We start from the raw sequence: 27,022 nt of genomic DNA, 5'->3' as shown, positions 1-27,022 counted from the left end.
TTTTTTTAATATGGAAAAATGCTTGATTTGGACAGCTTTGCATTTCTTGTCTCAAATGCTGTGCTGATATTGTCTTCAGTATTTATTAAAGGTGCTCCTGATACCAGCTTTTTAATGTTAGCATGAAATACCAAGTCTATTCTCTCTACTAATTACTAACCTCTATGGATCAATAAGTTTGAAATCAGTTTTATTGAAATAAAAGATGTATCATCTTAAAAATAATAATAAAAGTATGCCTTGTTTCATTAAAATTCATGTTATACAAAAGCACTTTCATTAAACTCTTGTGTTTATTCATGCATATAGCATACCTGAGGAGTTAGTTAGAAAGTTTTTCCTGGCTAAGATATAATGAATAATAAAAATTGGTCTTAAACCTGTTTGATTCAGCTTTGGGTATTTTTATAGAACATGAAAGGCAGTTTAGAAAACTTTCCCTAGGTAGTCTTTAGATTGAAAATTAGTAGAAATTTTTAAAAATGTTATCTGAGCACATTTATTATAATATCATATTGGGAATTTCAAGAATGAAATCGATTTTCACCTAAGACACAAATGAGCTATGTTTTTAAAAATTAGGCTTTGTGTGCAGTTGCATAAAGGTATTTGGGATTTTTTAAGGGAATTATCATTCAATGGCAGAACATGAAATATCACTTTGAGACAGAAAAAGGCGCTAAAGTATTCAACAGTCTAAATGTAATTGTCTTCTAATTCTTCACACCTGAAAAACAGAGTCATAGACTTTGATGATTCCTTTTATGATCCCTGACTTCTGTTTCCCCCAACCCACCCCAGAGAGAGCTCATATCCTTATAAAGGCATCCTGGATTATGACCCAGGAACTCTTTTCAGAAAACTTCACTGGCTGAATTAGGCTTATCTGCTTACATAATTGCAAGAAAAACGTGACCAAACCTAACTTCACATCATTTGTTTCTGATTTATGGCTTTCAGATATTTTCTGTGACCAACAACACAGAATGTGGGAAGTTACTGGAGGAAATCAAATGTGCACTTTGCTCTCCACATTCTCAGAGCCTGTTTCACTCACCTGAAAGAGAAGTCTTGGAAAGAGATCTAGTACTTCCCCTGCTCTGCAAAGATTATTGTAAAGAATTCTTTTATACTTGCCGAGGCCATATTCCAGGTAAAAAGACAAGAAAAAGTTAAATGAACCATTGCAAATTTTCCTTGTTAGATGCCTGTTCTAAAAAAAAAAACTGTTAAGTTGTAAAATGCATCTTGCCTTTCAAAATACCTATTTTATTTTAAAATGAACCCTTCCAAAGTTCTAAGTTTTATTTCTACAAAAAGAAGTATTATAATTTCTACTGTTGTAATTTCTAAAGTCTACAGATAGTATACTGGTCTTGCTGAAATGTTTTACATTTCTAATTGAACTCATAATACAGGTGGTAATCTCTATATGTGTTGGATTGGTAGTATAGATTTCTTTTTCTGTCTTATTATTCTTTTGATATTAGGGATGGAGCCCAGGACATTGTGCATGCTAAGAACACATTCTATTGCTGAGCTACACCCCCAGCTACATACATATTTCTTTACCTTCCATTTTTAATATCAAAATCAGCCTCTTCTACAAAACTAATAGATGATTGGAGAATGCCTACTGACTTTTAAGATATTCCTTTAAATAAAATATGACTGGGAACCCTAACAAATAACATCTTACAAAGCACTCCATAAAAGGCTACTTTGCTGCCCCGAAACTCCCTGAAGTTGGTGGGGACAGTGGAGTCCTCTCTATTAGACAGATGATGGAAACCAAGCCCTCAGGAGAAGTCACATGCCTCATTCAAAGTCATTAGAATGGGAAAGTACATAGTTATCACAAGACTCTAATAAACAGAGATTCCTGGGCATTGAATAAGTTAATCATCCAGAGTTTGTCAGCTTGGGTTGTTGTTGCTTTCATTGGAAGGATCAACAAAGAGGAAGAAAAGAATTTAATGAGACAGACTCTGTTTAGTTAGGCCAAATCACACACAAACAAAACTACTGAAGTTAGCTGTTTATAAAACTAAATGGTAGTTAAAGAAAAGATAAGCCTTAAGAACTATAGGATGCACTTGGAGAACTTTTCAAACTGCTATATATATTTTATATATTTTTCTGGCCTAGAGAAGTGCAGATTTTTGTATTTTTAATAGATTTCTCTTAATAACCTAAAGTATTTTGACTGGTTACTTGCTTCCTTTGACTTTAGCATAACATGTACCTAAACCCATCCTATGAGAAAATATTATTGTCTTTATAAACTTAGAGTCATGTTTCTAAGCCTTCCCTTAAACCAGTTGTTTCTTCCTCCTTATCACTCTCCGAAGCAAACAGGTCATGGGTGTCTAGATGGCCTGCAGAGAGCTGATAACAGATTAGAAACCATAAAGGTTAGCTGCAAACTGCCAAATCTTAAAAGTTGGCCTTCAACTAAGCTGAAAGTGTTACGAACACTTGGCATCTTTCTTGACCTTTATCGATTATAGATAAATACAGCGATGGTGGAGTTGTGGACTTGTCTGTGGGGGTCTTTATATATTTAAAGTCATTTTAGCATTTGAGAATTGCAAGCACCTCACTCCCCAGATCAACATATGTGGTGACGAATGACAAATTTATTTTTCTACAAAGTTTGTGTATATGTAAAACTGCTGAAGTGCATCAAGATGTCAAGTGCTTTTGGTGGCCACCCAGGCTGCCTTGAAAGATAACCAGATGAAAGCTCCACTTTCGAGGTGGACGGAGCTGTAAGGGTGCTTTCCAGAGACGCTGGAAGACTTCAGCAGCAAGCAGAGGGGACCTCCCCTTCCCATATCACATGCTGAACATCATTTAAAATATTCGTCCCCAAAGAGACACACCCTTTGGGTTACTTCTGCTAATTAATCTGTTAGTCAGACTGACCCTTGGCACACAGGTTACCATTTCCTAAAGAGTGATGAATAAGGTAGAGATACTCCCCTCAGCCCCTGCGGCCAGCACAGAAGTGTCTGTGGACTTCTAGAGCACTCATTTTTCAGAAATGGTTGTGAGAGCAAGTTGGTATGAGTTTCACCTTCTTGAATAAAATGGGTTTGCATTTCTCTGAAGTCCATAATTGTGGAAAACAGCTGCTTTGGGTTTCTTATTTATAAAAGACTAGTCAACAGATCTCAGCTGTTCTCACCAGTGACTTCAAGTTTTGATTCTTACAAATCAAAAACTTGAAAAGGAAGGTGGATCTTGCTAAATGAAAGAAAATACTGAAAGGGACCAAGAGAGAGAAAGTAACTTCAGAAGCATCTTCATTTTCCCTGTGTTGCCGAGTGTACGAGGAAACCCGTGTGGATGAGTGAACCCTTTGCCTTTCTTCTTCAAGAATGTGTCAGAAGACACTCTACTGTTGTGAATATCTAGAAAGAATGAATTTTTTTTTTAAAGTATGGTCATCTTAGAGTATTCGTATAACCTGAAAGACAGATCATTTCTAGAAATTTAAATCCAGAAATAGTCATGGTTTTCTTGTTTTCCCCAAAATGGGAAAAAAAACTAAAAAGCAATAGAAGTGCTCATACACTAGAGTTATAGTAATCATAATGTTCTCCAGTTATTAATTTTCTCAGAGAGGTAAATTCTTTAAATTTCTAGAAATTTCAACATTACATTCAAAAACCACAGGCGCCCTCTGTCCAACCCCTCAGGTCTTTTTACTTGCCTGCACAAGCACATGGGATGCTTTGCTATTCACCAAACGACTGCATCTTGCACTCTGAGAGGCGTACCAAGGCACCCAGTGGGCCTTGCTTCTCTGTGCACCTGGTATCACGGTGATTCTTGTCACTCTCGGTCTCCCCAGGAGTAGGGCACTGTGGTGTCAAAGATCTGCACACAGTCAGTTCAGCTAGTTTAATCCTGTTGCGAATCAGGAGTCCATCAAGTTCCCATGACCCACAGCCACTCCCAACTTTATCAGCTGTTTTCGCACGGGTCTTATTATCCCGAGCGCAAACTGGAGGAAATGGATGGCTACCTCAAATCCTACGGCTTCTACCAGAAAATGTCCCTAAGTGCAGGCCTTCTGCCAAGGGATCGGGAGCCCTTTCCTCCTTTTTCCTTTTCACAATGAGTATACCTACGACAAGGAATAAGAACTTCTCTGAGAACAGAGATAGAGCCCAGACTGCCCATAGCGGGTGTTTGTTACAGATCAGTATTTTCTAGAGTGTTCTGTAGCATAGCAGGACTGGACTCCCAATCCAGGAGAATGGCTACCAGCCCAGGAGACTCAATAAGTAATTAGGATTTAAAAGGTGCAGCTGTTTGATGCTCACTATACATCCATCAGCAGCAGACTTAACCTTGTAAAGATGACCCAGGATGTGCTAAGCATGCACCTTCAGTGAAAGCTCATTAGTGTATTCTTCCAAACCAAAGGGTGGGTTAAACCTTCCCTTGCAATAAGTTTTAACCAAAGCCCTGAGACCAAGTCCTTTTGGGCTGTTCACAACAAATGTGTCTATTTCATCATTGCCCACAGCAAAATCAGGTAATTTAAAGGAAAATATTAATTTAAAAGGCTTAGATACTAATATATCATGATTGTAAAAACAGTGCCCATATTTTTATGTAAAGTCTTCTGAGCTGGCTCCCTTCTTCACATTTATTCAATGTGAATGAATTTTGTAAGAATAGATTTTGTAAGAAGCTAGGAAAAATGTGTGGTTATATTCTGTATTTTTTTTAAATTTGCAAAGATAGCATAGTACTTCTGTGGTAACAGTGTTTATAAACATGCACTTATTAATCTTAAGATATTCCATTTGAAAATGATTTCTCATTTCCTCCCATTTGTCCCCAGCTAAGAAGTCCTTATAAAATGGAACGAATGGTCCATTAACTTCCCCTTGAAATGATATTGGTTTGCAGCTTGTAATGCTAGAATATACAAATTTCTTTTTTTGAAGCAAACTTAAATTTTCTTCCGAATTGAATTTAAATTTTTTTTTCTGTGACCTTACAGGCAAACATCACATTAAAACAAATTTTTTCAAATTCAGTTGTAAACAGATTCATTGCCTGACAGTCTTCCTGTGTGCATATTGGCATGAAGATCTTGCTGCCTGATAGTATATACTTCAAAGGTGTGTGTATGTCTCTGTCTTCAAAGTCAGATTCAGCCCCAAACAGTACAGAGAGTGGAATTTAGCAATTCTGTTTTCCTTCTCATTTTTGTTCCAAGAGACTTGTTTGCCACTATTAGGAAGTTTTCATCTGTATGCTTAGCCATTAAAGGATGAGATCAGGAAAAATAGAAATCTTTGGCCAACAGTGAATTGCTGAAGACGAGTAAATGTATGGCTGCCTTCCTTCCTTCCTTTCCCAAGTTTTATTGTTGTTTGTTTGTACCAGAGATTGAAGATTGAACCCAGGGGCACTTAACCACTGAGCCACATTCCCAGCCCATTTTTGTTGTTGTTTTTGTTTTTGAGGCTATCTTTGAACTTGTGATCCTCCTGACTCAACCTCCCAAGCCTCTGGGATCCCTAGTTTTTAATCCTTGATTTTTTTCAAAGAAAACCTTCCAGGCGCTTTCCCCTCCTAGGGAGCACCCATCTAACTGCCAGAACTTCAATCTCTGTGTCCTCTGCCATAGGCATACATATTCTCAAGGACATCTGCTCTAGTTGCCTGGTGCCCAAACGCAAGACCCTTCCCCATAGTCTAGGAGGAAATCAATCTGGAAGACTGTCTCTCAGATATTGAAAAGTAACACATTTCATCCAAAAGTTAGGTAAAAATGTGTTTCAGACTTGAAACAACTAGGACCCTGACATTCTAATCAAGCTCATAGGAGATAAACTTGCAGTGTCTTTCCTGCTCCATTGGTGAGCCTTACTTGGTTGACCCCAGAATCCTGTTCTTAGAAACCTTGTAAACCTGAATTTGTTATAAAATTCGTAAATTTCAGCTCTGTTACTTGGTGTATTTATCACCAAATAATAGAGAGCACAATGATTCAATTCATTAGATAAAAATTGAAACTTTTAAGAAGATAAAGTAGGAGACCAGAAGAAGCAATATAGGACTACTGGTAACTACAGATTCTGGTCTGTGCTGACTCTGGTAACATCATATCTTGAAAGGAGAACTTATCAGAATACAAAAGTGAGTTTTATTAATATGCACAAAAAGCCAATACCTTATAAACTCAAATTGAAAAAGTAATGTAAAACTCTTGTTGGTTTTTTTTCTTCTTATTACAAAATCTTTTTCTTTTATATTCTAAGATAGCTGTATTTATTTGATAAAATTCTTAATATGTAAGAAAAGAAAAAACATCTTTTACATCCTATCAAATAAGGCTGTTTTGTATTTTTCTTTTGGCTTACTGGTGTCAACTTTTCAGCTTGAGAAGATAGAAGGGATAATTTATAATTTTTATATTGCAAAACCATCAGTATCATCTGTTAAGTGAAGTGCAAGAAACAGACACCTACTGTTTGAAAAGAGCTTATGATTATGTCATGATCAGTGAGGAAATATGAAAAGAATCAATGCACTAAAAGATTAATACTGGGTTTGTATTACATGTATGTCATGAAATTGATAATTTTAGTTAAAGAAGAAATGTGAATCCTAAACATCCTCTGATTTTTTCCCTTTTCTGTTATTTTACTCTAGTTTTTTTTCCCCCCTTAGAATATTGACATAGTGTTGAAAAAGTCTCTTTTCCAGTGTCACCTCTTTCCAATGAGGTGGTTTTGCTGTGACAGTAAATGTTTCTAATGTGGTTTTTTTTTTTTTTGCATTGCTTTAAGGTTTTCTTCAAACAACGGCGGATGAGTTTTGCTTTTACTATGCAAGAAAAGATGGTGGGTTGTGCTTTCCAGATTTTCCAAGAAAACAAGTCAGGGGACCAGCATCTAACTACTTGGACCAGATGGAAGAATATGACAAAGTGGAAGAGATAAGCAGGTCCATAGACAAATGTTCTTTATAATCTTAAAAAAAAAAAAAAAAGTGACAACCAGGTGTGGTAGCAGCGCACACCTATAATCCCAGTGGCTTGGGAGGCTGAGGCAGGAGGATCTCGAGTTCAAAGCCAGCCTCAGCAACTTAGTGAGGTCCTAAGCAACTCAGTGAGATCCTGTCTGTAAATAAAATACAAAATAGGGCTGGGGATGTAGCTTAGTGATTGAGTGCCCCTGAGTCAAATCCCTAGTACTGCCCCCAAACAAAAGTGACAAATATTATGAGATTTTTTTCTTTGGTTTTTTTTTTTTTTTTTTTTTTTTTTTTTTTTTTTTTTTGTCTTTGAGGTGATAGGGTTGGCGCCCAGGGCCTTGCACACACTCAGCAAGGGCTCTACCACTGAGCTACACCCCAGTCCTAAATCTTATGTCTTTGACAGCAACACAACTGTCTGTGATTCCTATATTCAGCAGATATGTCCTCCAGATGCTATTTTTCCCCTCCTTTTGGATAGTTTACTCCTCTAAAATCATAGCTTAAATACTTAAGACTATTAATCCTGTGTTATGAGCGTGGCTTCTCTCTGACTCATGTGAATTTTATGGGTATAGTTTTAAACTTGAATTTTATGATTGTTCACTTATGGTGCTGGGTACCTGTTCAGCACAGTTATGAGCAAATCGGACTTTTACATAGAGATCATAGGACTTTCTCTCTGGGTGCCTTCTTATAAGATTCCCTCATTCAGAGTAAAGGCTGACAGGTGAGATAATGAGCTTATGAAAATTTAAAATGCACATGTGTTTGGATTCTCACTTTTACCTTCTGACAGAACTCTGTTTGATCATTTTCCATGGAAAAGATCTGAAAGAATCATATTCTGACTCTCGGGGTTAGCAGCCCTTCCTGATTCTCCAAAGCACTGACTTCCAGGGGAAATAAAGTTTGGAAAGGATGCTTCATCTCAAGAGAAGCTCACTGGGTTTCTTTCATTTGTTTAGAAAGCACAAACACAACTGCTTCTGCGTTCAGGAGGTTGTGAGTGGGCTGCGGCAGCCTGTGGGCGCCCTGCACAGTGGGGATGGCTCCCACCGCCTCTTCATTCTGGAAAAAGAAGGTTACGTGAAGATTCTCACCCCGGAAGGAGAAATATTCAAGGAGCCTTATTTGGACATTCACAAACTTGTTCAAAGTGGAATAAAGGTTGGCTTTTTCAATTTATTTATCTTTGCTCTGGCTATGTTGATTTTATTGTAGTGATATCTTCGTCATTGAAGGTGATTCTTTGTAATAAAAGAAAGAAATCTGAAGGAGAAAACAACTAGGCAACATAAGGGAACAATAATTATGACAGCTGAAGGGGTCATGGCGTGACATTTTTATGTTACTTGCTGACTGTGAAGAATGCAATCAGTTTGGTATTTTGACATTCTTTGTAATTTTCCCTTTTAAAACTACTTTTGGCTTTATAAAGTGATTGTTAAATATTGTTTAATGGATATAACAGTACGATTATATATCAGCACTTGCTAGTTGAAACAGAGATCTTTTGGTTATTTTGGCTATTACAAATAATTTTTTTATCGTATGTATTTTTGAGTCTGTCATCAAAATGCTTTTTATACTGTCACTTCCTTGTGCAATGGTTTTACAGGTAAGTCAAATATTTTTATCTATAATTAGACACCTATATGATATATCAGTGCGACTACTTCTTCTTTCTCACTTCTGTACTTTGAATTCTCATGTTAAATAATCTGAATATATGAATAAAACTTGGTCAGGTTTGTTTCCCATGAGTAACACAGTACAATATTAGCAGTAGGAAGCTATAAAGCAAATTATGGCATTCCAAAATGAAGACACACGAACAGCTCATGATGAGTTTAGAATGAAGCATAATAACAGTGTGTTTTCAGAAGAACTGATTATCCTTTCCATTTCTTTCATTCTTTTTTTTTTTTTTTCTGGTACGGAGATTGAGCTCAGGGACACTCAACCACTGAGCCACATCCCCAGCCCTATATTGTATATTATTCAGAGACAGGATCTCACTGAGATTCTTAGTGCCTTGCAGTTGCTGAGGCTGGCTTTGAACCCACACTGTCTTCCTGCCTCAGCCTCCTGAGGCGCTGTGATTACAGGTGTGTGCCACCGTGCACTTCTTAACTGAAAAAAACAAACAAAAACACCAAAGGAGAATGGCTTTTTTTTTCTATTTATATAAAATGGATTCCTTCTTGCTCTGTTATTCTCTACTCAAATATACCACCATCAAAACCAGAAGAGACAAGTTAGAAAAAAAGTATGATATATCCCTGATATGTATTCAGTACCTACCACATTAAAAAAAAAAAAGTCAACTAGAATACAGGTAATAATGCCATATAATTGGGACCCCCCCCATCTCAAGCTCATGATGTGAGGGTACCACCAAGCATGCTGCATAGAAAATATGCCTTTTATGGAAAAGGACTTGGGTATCAACACACGCGGATCATTTGGAAAATCTTTTTAATTCAATGGTTTCAACTTTTACCCAATAAAATTTTCATTGCAATTCACAGCAGATAATCAAAGTGAAGCATTAGTATTTTGCACATCGGGGTTTGTAAAATCCCTTTTGAAATGTGTCTTGATAACTCACTGCTGGTAGTTCTAATGGGTGAAAATTCAGACGCCCCATCAAGAGCCTTACTCACTAGCTGTACATTGTTTCTCCCTATGGAAATGAATGTGCTCTCTGTAAAAGAAAAATGGGGAAAATATTTTTAAAAACATTTTTCCATAATCATGTTGATTAAAGAAAACCACTATTAACATTTGATAGACTTTGTTCTGATATTAAATTGAAGGAATTCTTTTCTTTCTACAAAGACAATTGAGGTCCATGTTAGTAAATGTAAAAACAGACAGGGAATGTGCTTTTAGAGATGTTTTGTTTTATTGAGTTTTTTTATTTGTTTTTGGTTTTGTTTTACCTTTTTTCCTAGGCAACTTTCAAATAAAATTAAAATGAAATCCCATGTATGAACATATACACCTTTGTGTATACATGTGCATATGTGTATATCCTTTTTTTATGGAAAGTATTTATTTTTTATTTATATATGATAGCAGAATGCATTACAATTCTTATTACATATGTAGAGCACAATTTTTCATATCTCTGGTTGTATACATAGTATATTCACAGCAATTTGTGTCTTCATACATGAACTTTGGATAATAATGATCACATTCACCATCATTAATTAAGAGCCTATATCTTGGGAGCAAATCTTTACCCCTCACACATCAGATAGAGCCCTAATCACTAAGAGTATATTAAGAAGTCAAAAAGCTAAATGCCAAAAAAAAAAAAACCCTCAAATAACCCAATCAATAAACGGGCCAAGGACCTGGAGAGATACTTCTCAGAAGATGATGTACAATCTGTCAACAAATACATGAAAAAATTTTCATCATCATTAGCAATTAGAGAAATGCAAATCAAAACCACTCCAAGATTTCATCTCAGTCTAGTCAGAATGGCAGCTATTATGCATACAAACAACACAAAGTCTTGGCTAGGAAGCAGGAAAAAGATACACTCATACACTGTATATATCCTTTTAACCACTCTTTTTTATTTAACAATATGTCTTGAGATCTTTCCCAGTTTGAAAACGTTTCTTAAAAACTTATTTTTTAAAACCTTTTAGAGACATTTAGAATGACTCCAGTATTTTTATTTTATCTTTGTAAATACCATTATCACTCTCATACCTATTATTTAACCTGATTGATGAATGACTCTCTTAATGTGTGTTTATAGAAAGATGATTACTGAGTTGAAAGATATATACCATAATACACCTTGCCAATTTGCTTTAAAATATATTAAAAATACATTTGGGAGACTAATGTATAGTTTTCAAATACTAATTGATTAAAAATATTGGTCTTAGATATCTATGATAAAAATGGAGATGTAAAAAGGGCTCAGAATCCTGGAAAATGTTGTTTAAGGAGTAATAAAACTAATATTCTTATTTATACTTCAGTTTAACTACCTGAGCTGCCTTTTAAATTAGGGTTACTTTGGAGTTCCCTCTATTTCAATTTACACCCATTCATTAGGATGCTGAATGAAAGATTCACTGGGATATTCTGTTCTGATGTGGAAACATTTCATCATGCAATAAAACTGTAGAAGCCAGATCGTAACAGTGCCACGGCTCTGCAGTATGTTTGCATTGGGGGCCCCTGGGAATTCTGCAGAACTTGGCCAAACCTTGGCAAGAAATATTATAGACTTTGGCATCCCCTTTGCCAGAAGAGCTCCAGGCTTCTGGGGCTTGACATAAACTTTAAAATCCATTATTCTATAGAACGGATATGTCATATTTTTCAAGCACAATATTTTAAATTCTCGATGTTTGGCACAAATGTGATCAGTAAGAATTTGTTGTGCAGACGTTTGAGTGTGTATCGTGAGTCCCAGGCCACGTGCTGATAAGGCAGGTCATGCTGAATGTGTCCTTTATCTTGCTCTCTGAGGGATTCTAGATTGGAAGAGTTAAGTGTGCAGTGTGAAGGGGCAGATGCCAATACACTCATGAGTTGATCAGAGCTTGATGCCACTACTGATTTTGGTCTTATACCCCGTGGAGGCTTGTGAGTGAAAACAATTTCTTGACTATTTCAAAATGGTATTTCAGGCTTCTTTGATATATGAATAGTTAACATGTTCATGGAAGTATTTTGTGTTTTTTCAACAATTATTTTGCATAGATAATGCAAAGAAGTTCCATACTTCTTCTCTAATCTTTTAGTTTTAAAATCTAAAGAGAGTACATGAAGCTATTTCATAGGCCAAATTATTGATTGCAATATTCAGATCACAGAATCAATGATACGTCCTAAGCCTGTTCTGCACATTTTGAAATGAAAATATACAAACCATAGTGAATATCCCCCCCAAGAGTGATATTAATTAGTGATCAGTAGGAGTAAATTAAATCAGACTTAAAGAGGAATCCTTAATTGTAAGAGTTTCTGAACACTGGTACTGGCTATGATGCTCTATGGAATGCTTTGTCAACTAATTGTTGATTAAGAATGGACAGCGCGGAGCTGGGGTTGTGGCTCAGTGGTGGAGCGCTTGCCTGGCATGTGTAAGGCACTGGGTTTGATCCTCAGCACCATATATAAATAAATAAAATGAAGGGATTATGTCCATCTATAACTAAAAATATTTAAAAAAAAAACAAAGAAGAAGAAGAATGGACAGCGCCAGGTGTAGTGGTACAGGCCTTTATTCCAACACCTTGGGAAGCTGAGGCAGGAGGATTGTAAGTTCGAAGACCAGCTGGCCAACCTGTCAAGACCCTGTCTCAAAAAATTGTTTTAAATGGGGGTGTGGCTGGGGATGTAACTCAGTGGTAGAGTGCCCCAAGTTGAATCCCCAATACCACACACACACACACACACACACACACACACACAACATACATAAAATGCCTCAACAGCAATTTCTGTCATATGGAATAGGTAGACCATTTTTGTAGCAAGGAGCTAAACTTGGTAGATTTTAAACTTCTCCAGCCCCAGTTCTTAAAACTGTTTGAGAGGGTTGCCATCTGCAAAGAGCTGATCACTAAGGAGCTTGGACAACTCTTCCTGCATGGGTCCTGACTGAAGTTAAAAATATATAATGCTTTATTCAATAGCAAGACTGTGCCGCCTAAAATAGAGGTGACTGTAGTTTCTTGGGGCCTTACCTACCTGTAGCTCACATGGCAAAAGTTAGCCGCACACCTGCAAAGTTCAAACTAAATATCTGACTCCTTTTTTTCTATTGGTTCTTTTTAGTTCAACAAGAGACAGTAGAATTCATTTTGATATAATTATACAAGCATGGAATATATCTTATTCTAATTAGGACCCCATTCTTGTGGATGTTCACGATGGTGGGATTCACTGTGGTGTATTCATATATGTACACACAAAAATTAATTCAGATTCATTTCACTGTGTCTGACTCAAGAGTAAGTCAGAATGTGTTTTAGAAACATGTAGTTATTTGATAGATTTTTGATGGCAGTGCACTGTACAAACTAATTGCTAATACTGACACCTAAGAAGGGCCCAAGTATCAGACTAGTAAGTGAACACTACAGTCTTCATTTGTGTGTGTGTGTGTGTGTGTGTGTGTGTGTGTGTGTGTGTGTGATGTTTTAATCTCAAAGGGGAAAATTCAAAAGTTGTTCTATTTCTTGGAGAAAAATCTATGATACGTGGTCATTTAAAATCTTTCAATTTAGTTTGTATCTGAATTTTGAATCTGAGCTTCTGCAAGTACTAGAATCAGCTTCCTCTTCCTGAAGTCTTGGGATGATACACCAGTGGTTCTAAAAAATAGCTGCTTATTATAATAAACTGGGAGCTTCCACAAATTCCAGTGCCCAAATTCAATCAGAATATCTGGGGCTGGGACCCAGACATACACCTTTCCCATGTACTCTCATTATGTAGCCAATTTGAAAATCACTGATTTACACTGAACCAAGACTTTGGGTCAGCTACACAACAATGTGACACATTTCCTCTGCCTCATCTATACTCAGTTCCTATTTCTGACATGACCATTGGGAACAAATGGCTGGACACCATTTGTCATTTTGCCCTGTGCCTTTTATTATTTATTTGGCCTCTACATACTACTTGTCCAGTGTGAGTGAAAAAATGAGTTAACCACAGCAGCATGAAGGTGACTGATAAGAAGTTTTAATAAAAAAGAAATTTACAAATCTCAACAGTTAACTCTAACGGAGAAATTGCTTTATCCAGTAATTTCTTTCTGGTTTTTGCTTTATTTATTTTTTTCCATTTTGGAACCTGGTGCTCATCTAGTTTCCAAAATCATTATTGTTCCTACACCTAAAACACATAGTTTGCTCTTCTATCTGTAAACCCTCGTTAAGAAGCACCAGGACCTGAGAGGTTACTCTAGTGTAATCTAGAGCAAGCATCTGAAAGTCAGCCTTGGCTGTGCATGTGTGCAGAAAGGACAAGCCTGCTGCATCTGTCACCTACAGGGTGGCCCCTGAAGGAAACTAGCAAGCGTACCTCTCTGCCACTTAGTTCTGTGGAGTGGTCAGAGGACAGAGAGGGCCACACCCTCAGCAGCCCCCAGCTTACAGCTCAGCAGACAAAGCTGAAAGACTTGTCTGTCATTGGAGCAAGTGTCACCGGACCCCTGTCCTTCTCTATCTAGTCGGTCCTTTTACCAGGGGAGTAGAGGACATAAGGCTGAAAGCTGCTGATTGTCCGGGTGACTGAGCCCATTGAGGTAAGGCTCTTGAGAGACAGCGGTCCTGGTGCCCGGCCATTTCAGGGGCATTTGGAGGAGGATGCAGGGCCCGCCAGGGCCAGCCCTGCCTGGGCAACCTCTGGTTTCACATGCTCGTAAATCACATGTACAATTATGAGCATTGAAAGTTTAGTGAGATCCAAGTGTTCATCAAGACATTGAGGTGAATATTCTTTTTTTTTTTTTTAACTTTGTCAGAGACCTGACCTTTCACATTTTTCTCTGTCTCTGCTTTGAAATCTTATGGCAGCCCATGAAATATTGCTGTATTTTCGCTGGAGTGAAATGAGGCAAAGCAGAAGTGAGAAGCAATTTACTTTTGAAAAGTAGTATTGGAAACATAGCATGCATATATGTATACATATGGCAGTGATTGGACCATGTATGAAATGCTTCCTATAAAAAATTGTTAGAACTCTGCATTTAAACGTGCTTTAGGTTGAAAGAAAGCATATGTTCAGTTGAAAGAAAGCAGCAAATTATATTTGTAAAACATTACAATGCAAGAATTCTAGAAAGTTTTTGGACGCTGCATGCCATTTAAAACATTTTGCCATATCAAATTACTGCTTAGACGTTATTAAAACTCATTGGAAAGAAAGTGGTGGAAATAAACATTAAATAAAGAGGTAGAAATTATCTTCCCCCCAAACAAAAAATTTAAGTACCTTTTCTTTTTATAGTTTCTGATTCCAAACCATGCAGTTAAAATGTAAACAAAATGTGGACCTGCAAGTAAAATTTTTGACTGTAATGATTTAATTAGTGCATTTTGATTATAGAGAATAATGGGTTTCATGGGGGGATATTTGTACATGCAAATAGCATACATGGATCCACTCTTCCATTACCCCCCCGCCCCGCATTGTTCCCCTGGTCCCCTTCCTCTTCTCTAGTATTTCCCTTCCACTCTCATATTGTCTCCCCACTCCCACCCCTAGATTCTACATATGCAGGAAAATATACAATACTTGTCTTTCTGAGTCTGGTTTATTTTGCTTAACCTTATGATTGTCACTTCCATCCACTTCCCTGCAAATGGCATGATTTTGTTCTTCTTTAAGGCTGCATAATACTCCCTTGTGTATATATACCCACAATACTGATCTATTCATCTAGGCTGATTCTATAACTCAGCTGTTGTCAGTTGTACTGGAATCAACATAGGTATGCAGGTGTCTCTATAAGAAGGTGACTTTAATTCCCCCAAGGATATACCCAGGAGTGGTATTGCGGGATCATGACAGTTCTATTTTTAGCTTTTTGCAGAACCCCATCCTGATTTCCATAGTGGCTGTACTCATTTGCACCCGCATCTGTAGTGTACAAGGGTTCTTTTTGCCCTGCATCCTCTCCAGCAGTTATTCTTTCTTGTATTCTTGATGGTGGCCGTTCTGGGTGCAGTGAGATGAAGTCTCAATGTGTTTAAATTTGCATTCCTCTGTTGAACACTATTTTTATGTAATTATTGGCCATTTGTACTTATTTTGTGAAATGTCTGTTCGGCTCATTTGCCATTTGTTGATTGTGTGTTGGTTTGGTGGTGTTAAGTTTTTTGAGGTTTTTATATTAATTCTCTGGATAGTAATTCTCGGTTGGAAGAGTGGCTGACGAAGATTTTTCTTCCATTCTGTAGGTTCTCTCCTCATGCTCTTGTTTCCTTAGCGGTGCAGAAGCTTTTGAATATGATGCGGTCTATTTGTCAGTGCTTGCTATGATTTTCTGAACTATGGGAGTCTTAGGATTTTTAAGGTACAGGTAGCAATGGCATGGCTTTGAGCCCAACTATGTTTTGTTGTGCAGTACTGATACTTTTCATTGACATGCTCTGTACTTGGAACAGTGTTTTCGATTTAAAAATAAATTTTTTTTTTTTTTTTTTTTTTTTTTTTTTTTTTTTTTTTTTTTTTTTTTTTTTTTTTAAAGAGAGAGTGAGAGAGAGGGGGGCACAGAGAGAGAGAAAGAGAATTTTAACATTTATTTATTTTTTCTTAATTCTCGGCGGACACAACATCACTGTTGGTATGCGGTGCTGCTGGGGATCGAACCCGGGCCGCACGCATGCTAGGCGAGCGCGCTACCGCTTGAGCCACATCCCCAGCCCCCTTAAAAATAAATTTAATCTAATTTTAAATCTACGATGAATGCCCTCAGGAAAAAATTTATTGTTTATAAAATGAAATCCATCATCCAAAAATCTGAAATCCAAAATGCTTAAAAAAATCTAAATTCTTTAAACCCCGATATGATGCCACAAGTGGAGAATTCTCCAGTGGACCTTGGTTTCATGCACAGAATTGTTAAAAACATTGCATAAAATTAGTTTCAAGCCAGGTATATAACAAATGAATTCTGTGTTTATTCTTGGGTCCCATCCCCAGTATATCTAATCATGTATGTGCAAATGTTCCAAAATCCAAAAAAGAACTGAACATCCCAAATGCTTCCTGTTGAAGCATTTCAGATAAGGAATTCTCAACCTGTAATGTGTAATAATCTTGGTGTAATTTTGTTTGGTTATGTTTTTACTTGCTATTCTTTCGTTATTTGGGTATTTGCTTTTCTTTAATAAGTAGAATATATATATAAAAATATCATATATATATATATGGTTTGTTCCAGTTTAAGCCAGTTTCATCTACAGATTATTTTCCACTGTGCATCCTGTTTTAAACCCGAGTGGTACTGCAGTTTCTGCTGCAGCTGAGCGGAGACAGGCCGGCCTTCTCATGTGTGTTAGATCTCATAAGTCACAGAGGAGGTGAGGAAAGCTCTTACGTTAATGTCTTTGTATTTACTCAAGAGTTGAAGGGCAAAGGAAACAGAGGCTATCAATCTAAGAAATCTTATGGTAATCATATGAAACAAATGGAAACCCAAGAAATCTGGACCCTAGAGCAAGTCTCGGCTGTCTTTCAAAGACGTCTCTCTGCCTGCCCTGTTGACTATCTCCTACAGACTTTCCCTGACTAGAAAGAGACCAGAGAAGACCTGTGGGTGATGTCAGTTGTCCTGGCTTTCCAGAGACCGCATTACCTCATGAAAAGAAAACAGTAACTGTCTCTAAATGGCCCAGGGCATCCCAGAGTTCCAGAATCCCCCTTTAAAGACATCCAGGAGAGACTTTCCTTTCTGCCCAAGAGGAGAGACTGCAGGGCATATTCTAGAAATGGCCTGGTGGACATCTGCTGTGAGCATGCTCGGGCTCTTTAGGCTCACTTTCTTCATCATCTGAGTGCAGATCAGAAAGCCGAAACTAACACTTCCCATAAATGTGAAGTAAGCCTCAGGTGCTGTCAGCATCTATCATTCTCATGCATCAAGGAGGGGGGAGGAAAGGAAAGACGCCCAGCCCTCCTCCCTAGTAATTAAAGCAGTCCCCTCTTAAGATGGGTTTGAATAAATGCTTATGGACAATTTCCCATTGTGTTAGCGTTTTTATGCCAAAATTATATGGCCGTCCCGTGGAAACCAAGTTATATTGATCCACATGGGGGAGTTTTCTTTACCTCCAAAAGATAAAACTAGATGCGTCATTCTTCATTGAAACGTGTCACTAGGGAAAAACAGCACCTTCATTTTTAAGTCACCTTTTGACATTAGGTGTGTGGTATCGCTGCCCACCTCATGATGCCAAAGCCCCCCATTCTGGAGTTTCTCGGAGACAGATATGCCTCCTGATGATTAAGCACAATGCATCTGACCCATGAGTACCACGGCAATCTTTCATGAGAATTTGCTTGCTTTCATAGTAGTTCTTCTCAACCTGGATATTATAGTAATGTAGGTCTTTTTTTGTGTGTGTTTATTTTGGAACATGGTTTATGTCAATCTGCCAAAGAGTTAATAAATTGTAGGATTTGCAAAGGAAATATACTGCGACTGGAAACTAAGAAGGCACATATTTTTTTTGCCCATGAGCAACTATTGCTCAAAGCACAGATTTAGAATGTCAGAAGTTGGAAGGGGGAGCAGTTGGGTCGAGTTATTATAAAATTAATATGTAATGTCATGTTACAGAGAACACATTACTTAAATTAATTTTTTAAAGCAGATCAGTAAAACATACCATGAAGTCAAGAAAGAAGGAACTTTAAAAGTTCTAAAGTTAAGCTGCCAGAGCAAATGTCAGTGAACTTATCAGTGAAATGGGCTGAAGATCAGGTGTGAGAATGTATAAATGGAATACTTCAGCTACCACTTTTTCAGATTTCAGGCTGCAAAAAACCCTCTTTCTACCATCCTGACTCAGTATTTCTTGGAAGCCTCCCAAATCTTTAAGCATATTTGGTCTTTGGTTTGTGTCTACCTTTCTAGGATCAACTCTGGGAGTTTGCATTTGCAGCCTGTGGCTTTTAATGTTCCTTCATCCTTTTATTTACATAACAAATATATAGATGTATTCATAGAGGTTGAGGATATGGCTCAGTTGTAAAGCACTGACTTAGCCTATGTGAGGCCCTGATTCAATCCCCAGCACCACAAAGAAAATGTGTTTATAAGGTATGTAATATTTATATATAATAAATGTGTAAAAAACAAGTTATCGATCACTGTGATACATGTTAAGGTATTATTCGTCAATTGACATTGAGTTATTAATTAAGAACACAGAAAGAACAACAATAAATTGGATCTCAATTAATTCCATCATTGCTAGCAGTTGAGGTTATTTAATGTGATCATAGAACTGAATCCAGTTAGCTGAAGCTAACACAAAAATAAAACTTTATGAAAAAGGATCTAAGAGTTTTACATATGGCCACAAAATTCTTGAGAAAAGCACATTTCTTTCAAATATTCAATTATTGAATAATCTGGCTTTAAGAAGAACTAAATTATTCACTTTTTCTTTTTAATTCTAATAAGCTGTTTCTAAACCAGCTTCTTAGCCTAAAGCACCTTTGATCCAAATGGATCACAAACTTAAATAAGATGACATCTGTCCTCAGGCTATTTCTGGATTGGGAAGCACATCTGCTCCAGAGCAGTTTCAAACTGTTCAGAAGAACTTCTTAAGACAAAAAAAAAAAAAAAGACTGTACACAGTGTGAATGAAAAATGCTTGAGGTTGAGGGAAAAAAAATGGGAAAGTGCTATTCTTAAAATGATGAAAAGATAGCCACATTTAATTCCCATTAAATTCTTAGACTTCCTATGAAAGATTGCGCCATGCCGCTCCCACGGTGCCTACGTCTTAGTGGATGGATGTGAGCACACCTGTTCAGGAAAAGTGAGACAAAACTTGAGCCAGCTTCCCCCCACACACAGGTCACCAAACATCTGTCATAAGTTATCAACGACTACTCTCGACCGGGACTCACGCCCGTGACCCGAGGTTGAAAAAGCCATGTAGCACATTCTCTTCCCGTCTGTGGTTTTTCCCTGTGTCACCATTAAAGCTTCTGTTTACATCTCTAGGGATTTGGAAGATCAGATGACCCCATGACATTAATAGTGTATTTACACCCGAGGCTTCTACGTAGGTCACCCTCGGAGCTGATCTTAGGCTTCAGTGACTTGCTGGGATGTGGCTCCTTCTACCAAAAGGTTTTATTTACCCAGCAGTTGGCCTAATTCCTTAGCTGCAACCTACAGATACTGTCTCTTTGTCCAAGGAGTTTGGTTTGTGGTGTTGTTTTAAGATTTTGGCTTTGAGTAAATGTCAAACAATCCAGATAAATTTTTTGGATTAAAAAAAATATCACAACCAATCTTCTGGACACGGCTGAGGAACTTCTCCCCTTGGTATGAATTAATTATTAGTGAGTAGTAGTAATTATTAAGTAAAAATTTCAGGAGCTAGCATTGGTCATCAGTGTCTGAGCCCTAGGGGGCCAAATTCCTGTAATATCCCACCTCTGCTGGGGGTGTGAGAACTCATCAGTGTGTGGTAGATACCCAGTGACCGCTGCTCCACCACAAAGCAGTTGTGTGATTTGTAGCAATCTACATAACTGTCTGGCATCTCTGCATCTTTATCTTTGAAGTCAGAGGACTAGGCTCAGTGATAACTTAGAATCTTCCTGGCTCTAAATGTCTGTAAAACAGCAAGTTGCACAAGTTTCCATATGTAATGATCTGGAAACCCAGCCAGCATTGCTCAATTCAGAGCCTCCCGGGCACCTTGTGACATTGACACATAAGGGCACTCACATTTCTGTGTGGTCATCCTTTCTCCAGTTACACTTTTCAAAGCTGCAGTAACTCAGCATGCACTGAGACTTCAGCTTGCAGTTCACGGCACGGTAACATCCTCAGTGTGCAGGGATGTAGGTGCCGTGATTTCTGCAACCTGGATCTGCAGGTGAAGATGTACAGTGTGACTCCTGGAGAACAATGCTTGGTGTGCAGGGATGGGGAGAGTCTGGAGCTGAGAGGAGGAAGAGAAGAGAAGCAGGAGATGAGATTGCAGAGCTGAGCAGCCAAGTGGGGTGGGGAGTCTGTGCACTACACTGTGCAGCCCCTTACAGATCCTGCTGGGTCTTTAGCTTTTACTCTGAATAGAATGAGGACTCATTGGAGGCATTTGAACAGAAAAGTGATATGATTGGACTTAAGCTTTTTAAACCAGATCAACAACAGCCATACCAAGAATAGAGTCCCAAGGGCAAGAAGCACAGCCAGCCTGTGGGGTGGAACACCGACTTACACTTCCTGACCTGCTAGGCAGGTGCCCTGTGCTGGTGAGCAAGCCGCTTCACCAGCCTCTGTGTTTCCCCGTAAAACAAGGTCATCGATACCTGAAGTTCTTATCGGTTTCAACTTTTGGTGGATCAATACTTGGAGGACTTTTTAGAAATTCCCTCTATGGAGCATAAGCATTTTCACACAGGGAGGTTTCCTGAATTTGTACCGCCTTTCTCGTGTTTCTTAAAAGGCAAATTTTGAAACTTGGTACATTAGCAACATAGGATATTTAATGGGTTCCGGTGAAAGGCTGTAAATTACAGGAAAATATCAATTGTGGTAACAAAGAGGGCTCGCTTCAGCCAGTTGTAAATGCTAATTCATGAAAACGGTAACCGCAACCAAAGAAGCCGTGAATGATATGCACACATGTGTACTCCCAGGGAAACGTACATTAAGAGGGAAAGGGGTCACATGATTACTTTTTAAAAGGATAATTATACTTAGATTTAACATATAAAAAAGGCCAAAATCAAGGCATCCCAAAGTTGGAGAAGATTAAAATGATAATGAAATATAAAAAGATAGACCTCAAATAAAGAGGATATGAAAATGTTATTGTGAAGGAGTTCTAATCTTTTTAATGAAAAATAATGATCTAATGAATGCTCATAATTCACTCTCAAAAGTAGCATATTCCCAAATATTCTCAGTGGATTTCTTCTCTGTTGTTGGTATTTGAGCAAATAACCTCATCTAACAAATCAGCCTTTCAGGCTGTTTGTTACTCTGGTAAAGAGTGCTCCCTTTTTCTACCTGCATCCGAATCTGCAGAAGTTAATTTGGTTGTGGAGAGAGTAAATTAGACGTGAAAAATTGAACCGGGAAAAAGGGTAATTCTTGATCATTTTCCTTGCACATGTGAGGATTTCTGTGCTCTGTTTCCTTGAGACAAATCCCATGGTGCCAATTAACCTAACTTATTCCAAAACAATTCTCTGTTTGGAAAGAATAATTTTCATTGTGGGTGTTCCTTGAAATTGTATGCCTCATCCCCTGTTATTACTGAGATGTGTGCTGTGCAATTGAAAGTACCAGCCTTGTTTCCACGCACTGTATAGATTAGGGTTGCATCCCACACACAGTGTCAAATAATCTATTTTAATTTTATCCAATGCACACATATTTTAACTTTTCACAGTTTTTTTAAATGTGTGAAAGCCATCTCTACCTAATTATTAAACCAGATATTTCATGTTAATATCCCCGCCCCCCCCCCCCCGCAAGAAAAAGCCTAAAAGCAGATTTGTTTTAATCAGGAAATAGCTTTTCTTGCAAATTTTTTTCAAAAAGTCAACTTTCTTGGTGTGGTTCAGCCTCTTTATTTTCCTTTGAAACAACGTGAATGCATTTCTCCCCAGTGTGAGAACAAATGGGTACAGAAAAGATGGAAAACGGTATAACGAACTTAGTAAATGTACTCTTTCTCTCCTTTTATTTATTTATTTATTTATTTATTTATTTATTTATTTATTTATTTATTTATTTATTTGGCAGTTGTTATCTTTTGGGTTCTCTGGAGTTATTTTGTTTTTAACCTAATAAATCAATTAACCAACATTCACTTTAAAAGATTTAATTTGGTGAACAGAATATAAGTGCTTTTCATCAGAGCACACATCTTTTTAAGACTGAAACCACCACCCACAAAGAATTTAATTCTGACAGACATTTGTTCTCAGCATAAATACTTTAGGGCCAATAGTTGTTCCCACTTAATCATGCTTCTTAAAAGTGAATTCCAGAAAACTCGAGGCCCCAAATGACCCCTGGTAAGGTGAGTTGTCAGTAAATTACTTTTATGATGTCCCCTAGGGAAGCAGGTCTGCTAGAAGCTTGGTAGGGAGCTGGCCCCTCTTGCCTGAAGGGGATGACCTTTCACTTTGTGTGACCTTTGCATCGCTAATTCTAAATTTCTGGGAGGCAGTTTGTGGCATTTTGGGCTATCATATTAAAAGGGATTTCTGCTCTACCCAGAGGACTGCGCTAACCATACATTTGTTGTCTTACTTGCAGTTGAAGCATGCCAATAAGCATTTTATTTCTACAGTTTAATTTTCAATCCCAAACATTTAATGAATTGAAACAGAAATGGGTTCAAAACAGATCACAGTTAAATTATGACTGCCTTGGGTGACATTTGGAAAACACCATAGAAAGTTGTTAATTCCTCTAATTTTGCTAGTTTGAATTTATTGTGGCACTTGAAAAATTATTAAAACCATTAGAGATGAATGAAGATATCGCGTCAGAATTCTTTTTTTTTCCCACAAAAATATTTAGTTATTGGAGACAAATTTTGTCAGTTCTTTTGTTGTCCCCATTGTGGGAAAGATTTTATGGTGCTTTGGGGGATAGCAAACATAGGAATTTAGTTTCTGGTTTTTAGAATTGGCAAAACAGAAATTTAAATGAAAAATATATTTATTAAGTGAAAATACTGGAATATAATGTTTTGCAGGATATAAAATATAAAGGATCATTAATTTCTCATTAATGGTGAGGGTATAACTTGCATAGATTCAAATATGTGGGTTCCAGCCTATGAATGTCTAACTTTTCTTCTTTTCCCATTCTTTTTGGCTGACATTGAGCTAGTATTTCAAATTCCTTCATTAAGGAAAGTATTTCACAGCTCAATTTTATTGTCTACAGTATATCACATGATTATAAAATATGTATGTATTAATATAAAATATTGTATTACTAAAGATCGGCTTTCCCCAAAAATTTGCACACTTAATTATTTTTGTTGTTGTTGTTTTGGGTTTTTTGTTGTTGTTGTTGTTGTTTTGGTACTGGGGATTGGTCTCAGTGGTGCTTGACCATTGAGCCATATTCCCAGCCCTTTTTATTTTTTATTTTGAGTCAGGGTCTTGATAAGTTGCTTAGGGCTTCGAAAGTTACCTGAAGCTGTTCTCAAACTTGCAATCCTCCTGCCTTGCACACCTAATTTTTAATCAGACAATGTCTACATACTGGCTACATAGACTAAATGTAGACTGCTTCTATAATCCTTTTTGGTTTATGTTTCAGGTGGTAGGTAGCATGAGCAAAGCCAAGCAGTTTAAACTTTGCATTTTATATCAACCTTTTGGAGAAGATCAACAATAAACAATTACAGAAAAAAAAATCAATGTAACTTAAGTAATTTTTCAATGGAAAATGAAAGAGACCAGCAGATTCTTTCCTGTAAACCAAAGGTTCTGGCTAAGAATATGAACTAGATGGAAGAATAAATATAATTTAAATGCCACCAGGAGAACCCCAGTGGTGAAAGAGTAATCAACAGACTGGGAGCAATCTATATCTGATAGGAAAAAACATTAAACTGGTGATATTAATGTTGTGAGTACACAGTGTACACTGTCATGTGCTTCCAAATTATTAAGCACAACCACCTTACCCAATTGTTGTGATTTGGGAGAGAGAATAGTAGAGTAGAATGTAGATACAGCATTTCCATACACTTGGAAAATTTTACTTGAGAAAATGGCAACCAAAATCACAATCTTGAAACAAGTTTGGAAATCATGATTAGAATAAGAGAGGCGCTGCATCCAGGCACTTACATTCAGTCTTTCTTAGACTGTTTATTTCAATTCTGCCAAAAGCATTTGTGCATCCACACGTACATTCCTGCTGAGATACAGCTAGGTGTTTGTGTTTTTGTTTTGTCAAGTTTCAAATAGAAGGATCTTAATGGTTTTAACCATCATGCCAAGTTCCATGTCTACATTATCATCCCCTGGCGACTCGCTATTCAATTACCAGGGCCATGAGACACAGTCCTCACAATTTGGGCTTCTCTGGAACTCAACCATCTCTGGAACTCAACCCAAAACACAGGACCTGGAGTGTAGACAGTAGTTCTCCACAGGAACATCAGAGTGCAATGAGCAGGAAAAGCAACCAGGATACAAGAAACTCAAATCTAAAGAGAGAGAGGAAGTAGAGGAAAAACTGTCAACACCTGGTACATGCTCTTATCGGGGTACAGTCTGGGAGATGACAGAGGAAAGAACAGGACACTGTCCACCTGAGGGAGGCTGGGCCTGGGAAATGATTCGGAAAGGGTGCAGGCAGAGAAAAGAAGTCTCTGATGCAGGGAACACCATGAAGGGATCAGGGTCAGGCAGGACATGTCAACGGAAGCAGAGAGCATACCTGTGACACCTCCCATACTCCACCAGGGATTCCAAAGTTCTCTCTGTATAGATAGCGAGGACAGTATGGCCACCCCCCAGCCATGTGTCAGGCCACTGTGTTAATTTGTTTTCTTAAAGCAAATGTCACCTTAGCTCCTGTGTTGGCCCTGTTGCCTCTTATATGGCATTTTGAATTACAAGTTGGATTGAATATGGTTACACGGGAAGAATATTCTGGGGAAAAGAGAAATTCAGTTCAAATAGGGTTAATTAGGAAACAAATTTTGCTTTCCCTTATGTTGGCTCCCTTTTTACTCCTTGTCTGTCACATCTTGGGGCTTACACCCTACCAGTCACGCTGCTTTTCCCTGAGTGTCCCCACAAGCCTCATGACAAACGCCCTGACTTGGGCACAGCCACCCTGGGCCATTCAGGGGTCCCAGAACACACACGGCCATGATTGGCTGGCCCTGGGTCACATGTCCTTCCATGGAGCCAAGGCCAGAGTCCAAAGAACTGAGCCAGAAGTGAGGAAGGGTAACTTCCTGTTGTAATCAGGAAGCGGGGGGTGGACTCTGGGGTAGTCTAAACAATGGACCCTCACTACTCACTGGGTAGGTGAGTCCAAGGCTCTTCCTAGGCAATCCTGTCGGCCTTTCTCATGCATCTTGTTCCTGAGATTTCCTCTAATACATATCATAGAGACTTTCAAGGGTTGTAACCTAACTAGAGTTTTCAATAGGCACAGCATACCTAATCAGGTGAAGTTTTCTTAATGCTCACACAATACTTGTTTCTTATTATCCGTCCTCTTTTTTTTTTAAATATTTTATTTTTACTTTAGTTGGACACAATACCTTTATTTTATTTAATTGTTTTTATATGGGGCTGAGGATCGAACCCAGGGCCCTGCACATACCAGGTGAGCATTTTACCGCTGAGCCACAACCCCAGCCCCCTGTCCTCTTTTTAAAAGACATCTAGTACTCTCATTTGGTGCACCAGTAAAATACATATCAGAGAGCACTGCAGAATCTTCAGAAACAACGAGATCAAAAAAGACTGACTTAACTTTTTAGTTGCAGAAAATGCTTCATCTCCAAAACAGGGGAGTTGAAACCCCCTGTCTAGAGCACACCTACAAAAGTCATAGTCTTCTCCTTATTTTGAAAGTCTCCTTATTTTGAAAGTAAAATTTCTATGTCACTTCCATCCATTAATCAGATGTATTAGTGAGTCGCTGTAGAGTTTGCAGCCAAACTTGCAAGAGAATAACAGAAATATGTAGAGAACTGCCTCCAATATGCCTCAATAGAGAATATGAAACATCTGATAATAAAGTTTTGTACTATGTAACATATAATCTTGGAATATTTTGTGCCCTGCAAATTTAAAGCTCACATTTTCTATCTAATGATGTTGAGTTTCATTATGTGCAATTTAGTTAACTTTGGTAAACAACTATGACATGTTTTAATTTGTCTTTAGTTATAATATTATGATTAATGTGCTGTAGACTACTTAAAGTGAAATATGGTCATGATTTCCTTTCATTTTGAAATTTGTAAGATGTTTCTGAATATTCCCATGAGTCTTGGTGTGCCTTTGGTAGATATTTAATGTGCATGTTACAGTCTGTTGTTCTTTATTCACATAAGCGAAAAAAGGAGAAAGCTGGAAAAGCATGAATCCTGACTCTACCCAAGAATGTGTGTTTTTGTTTTATCTTGAACAATTAGAGGAAAAAAAAAAAACTTTAAGTTAGTTCATGTGTTTTCTCATTGACAGGCTTTGTCATATTTAAACATGTTTTTAAAATTAATGCCAGCTACATAAAGCAAGCACTCAAAAA

The 27,022-nt window shown here is 37.7% G+C and overlaps 1 protein-coding gene across 2 annotated transcripts in view; it reads left to right on the top strand.

Annotated features, from left to right (window-relative positions):
- Positions 1 to 27,022, top strand: part of Hhip (hedgehog interacting protein) — a 97,047-nt gene that overhangs the window by 5,592 nt on the left and 64,433 nt on the right. For both annotated transcript variants that reach the window (XM_078022072.1, XM_005327555.3), the window contains exons 2-4: positions 961 to 1,153; positions 6,822 to 6,978; positions 7,977 to 8,178. In XM_078022072.1, coding sequence (XP_077878198.1) covers positions 961 to 1,153; positions 6,822 to 6,978; positions 7,977 to 8,178 — 552 coding nt within the window. The remainder of the gene's footprint in view (positions 1 to 960; positions 1,154 to 6,821; positions 6,979 to 7,976; positions 8,179 to 27,022) is intronic.

Source organism: Ictidomys tridecemlineatus, chromosome 9, assembly GCF_052094955.1.
Source record: "Ictidomys tridecemlineatus isolate mIctTri1 chromosome 9, mIctTri1.hap1, whole genome shotgun sequence".
In the NCBI taxonomy this organism is placed as follows: Eukaryota; Metazoa; Chordata; class Mammalia; order Rodentia; family Sciuridae; genus Ictidomys; species Ictidomys tridecemlineatus.
This window is presented reverse-complemented; position numbering and strand designations above follow the sequence as displayed.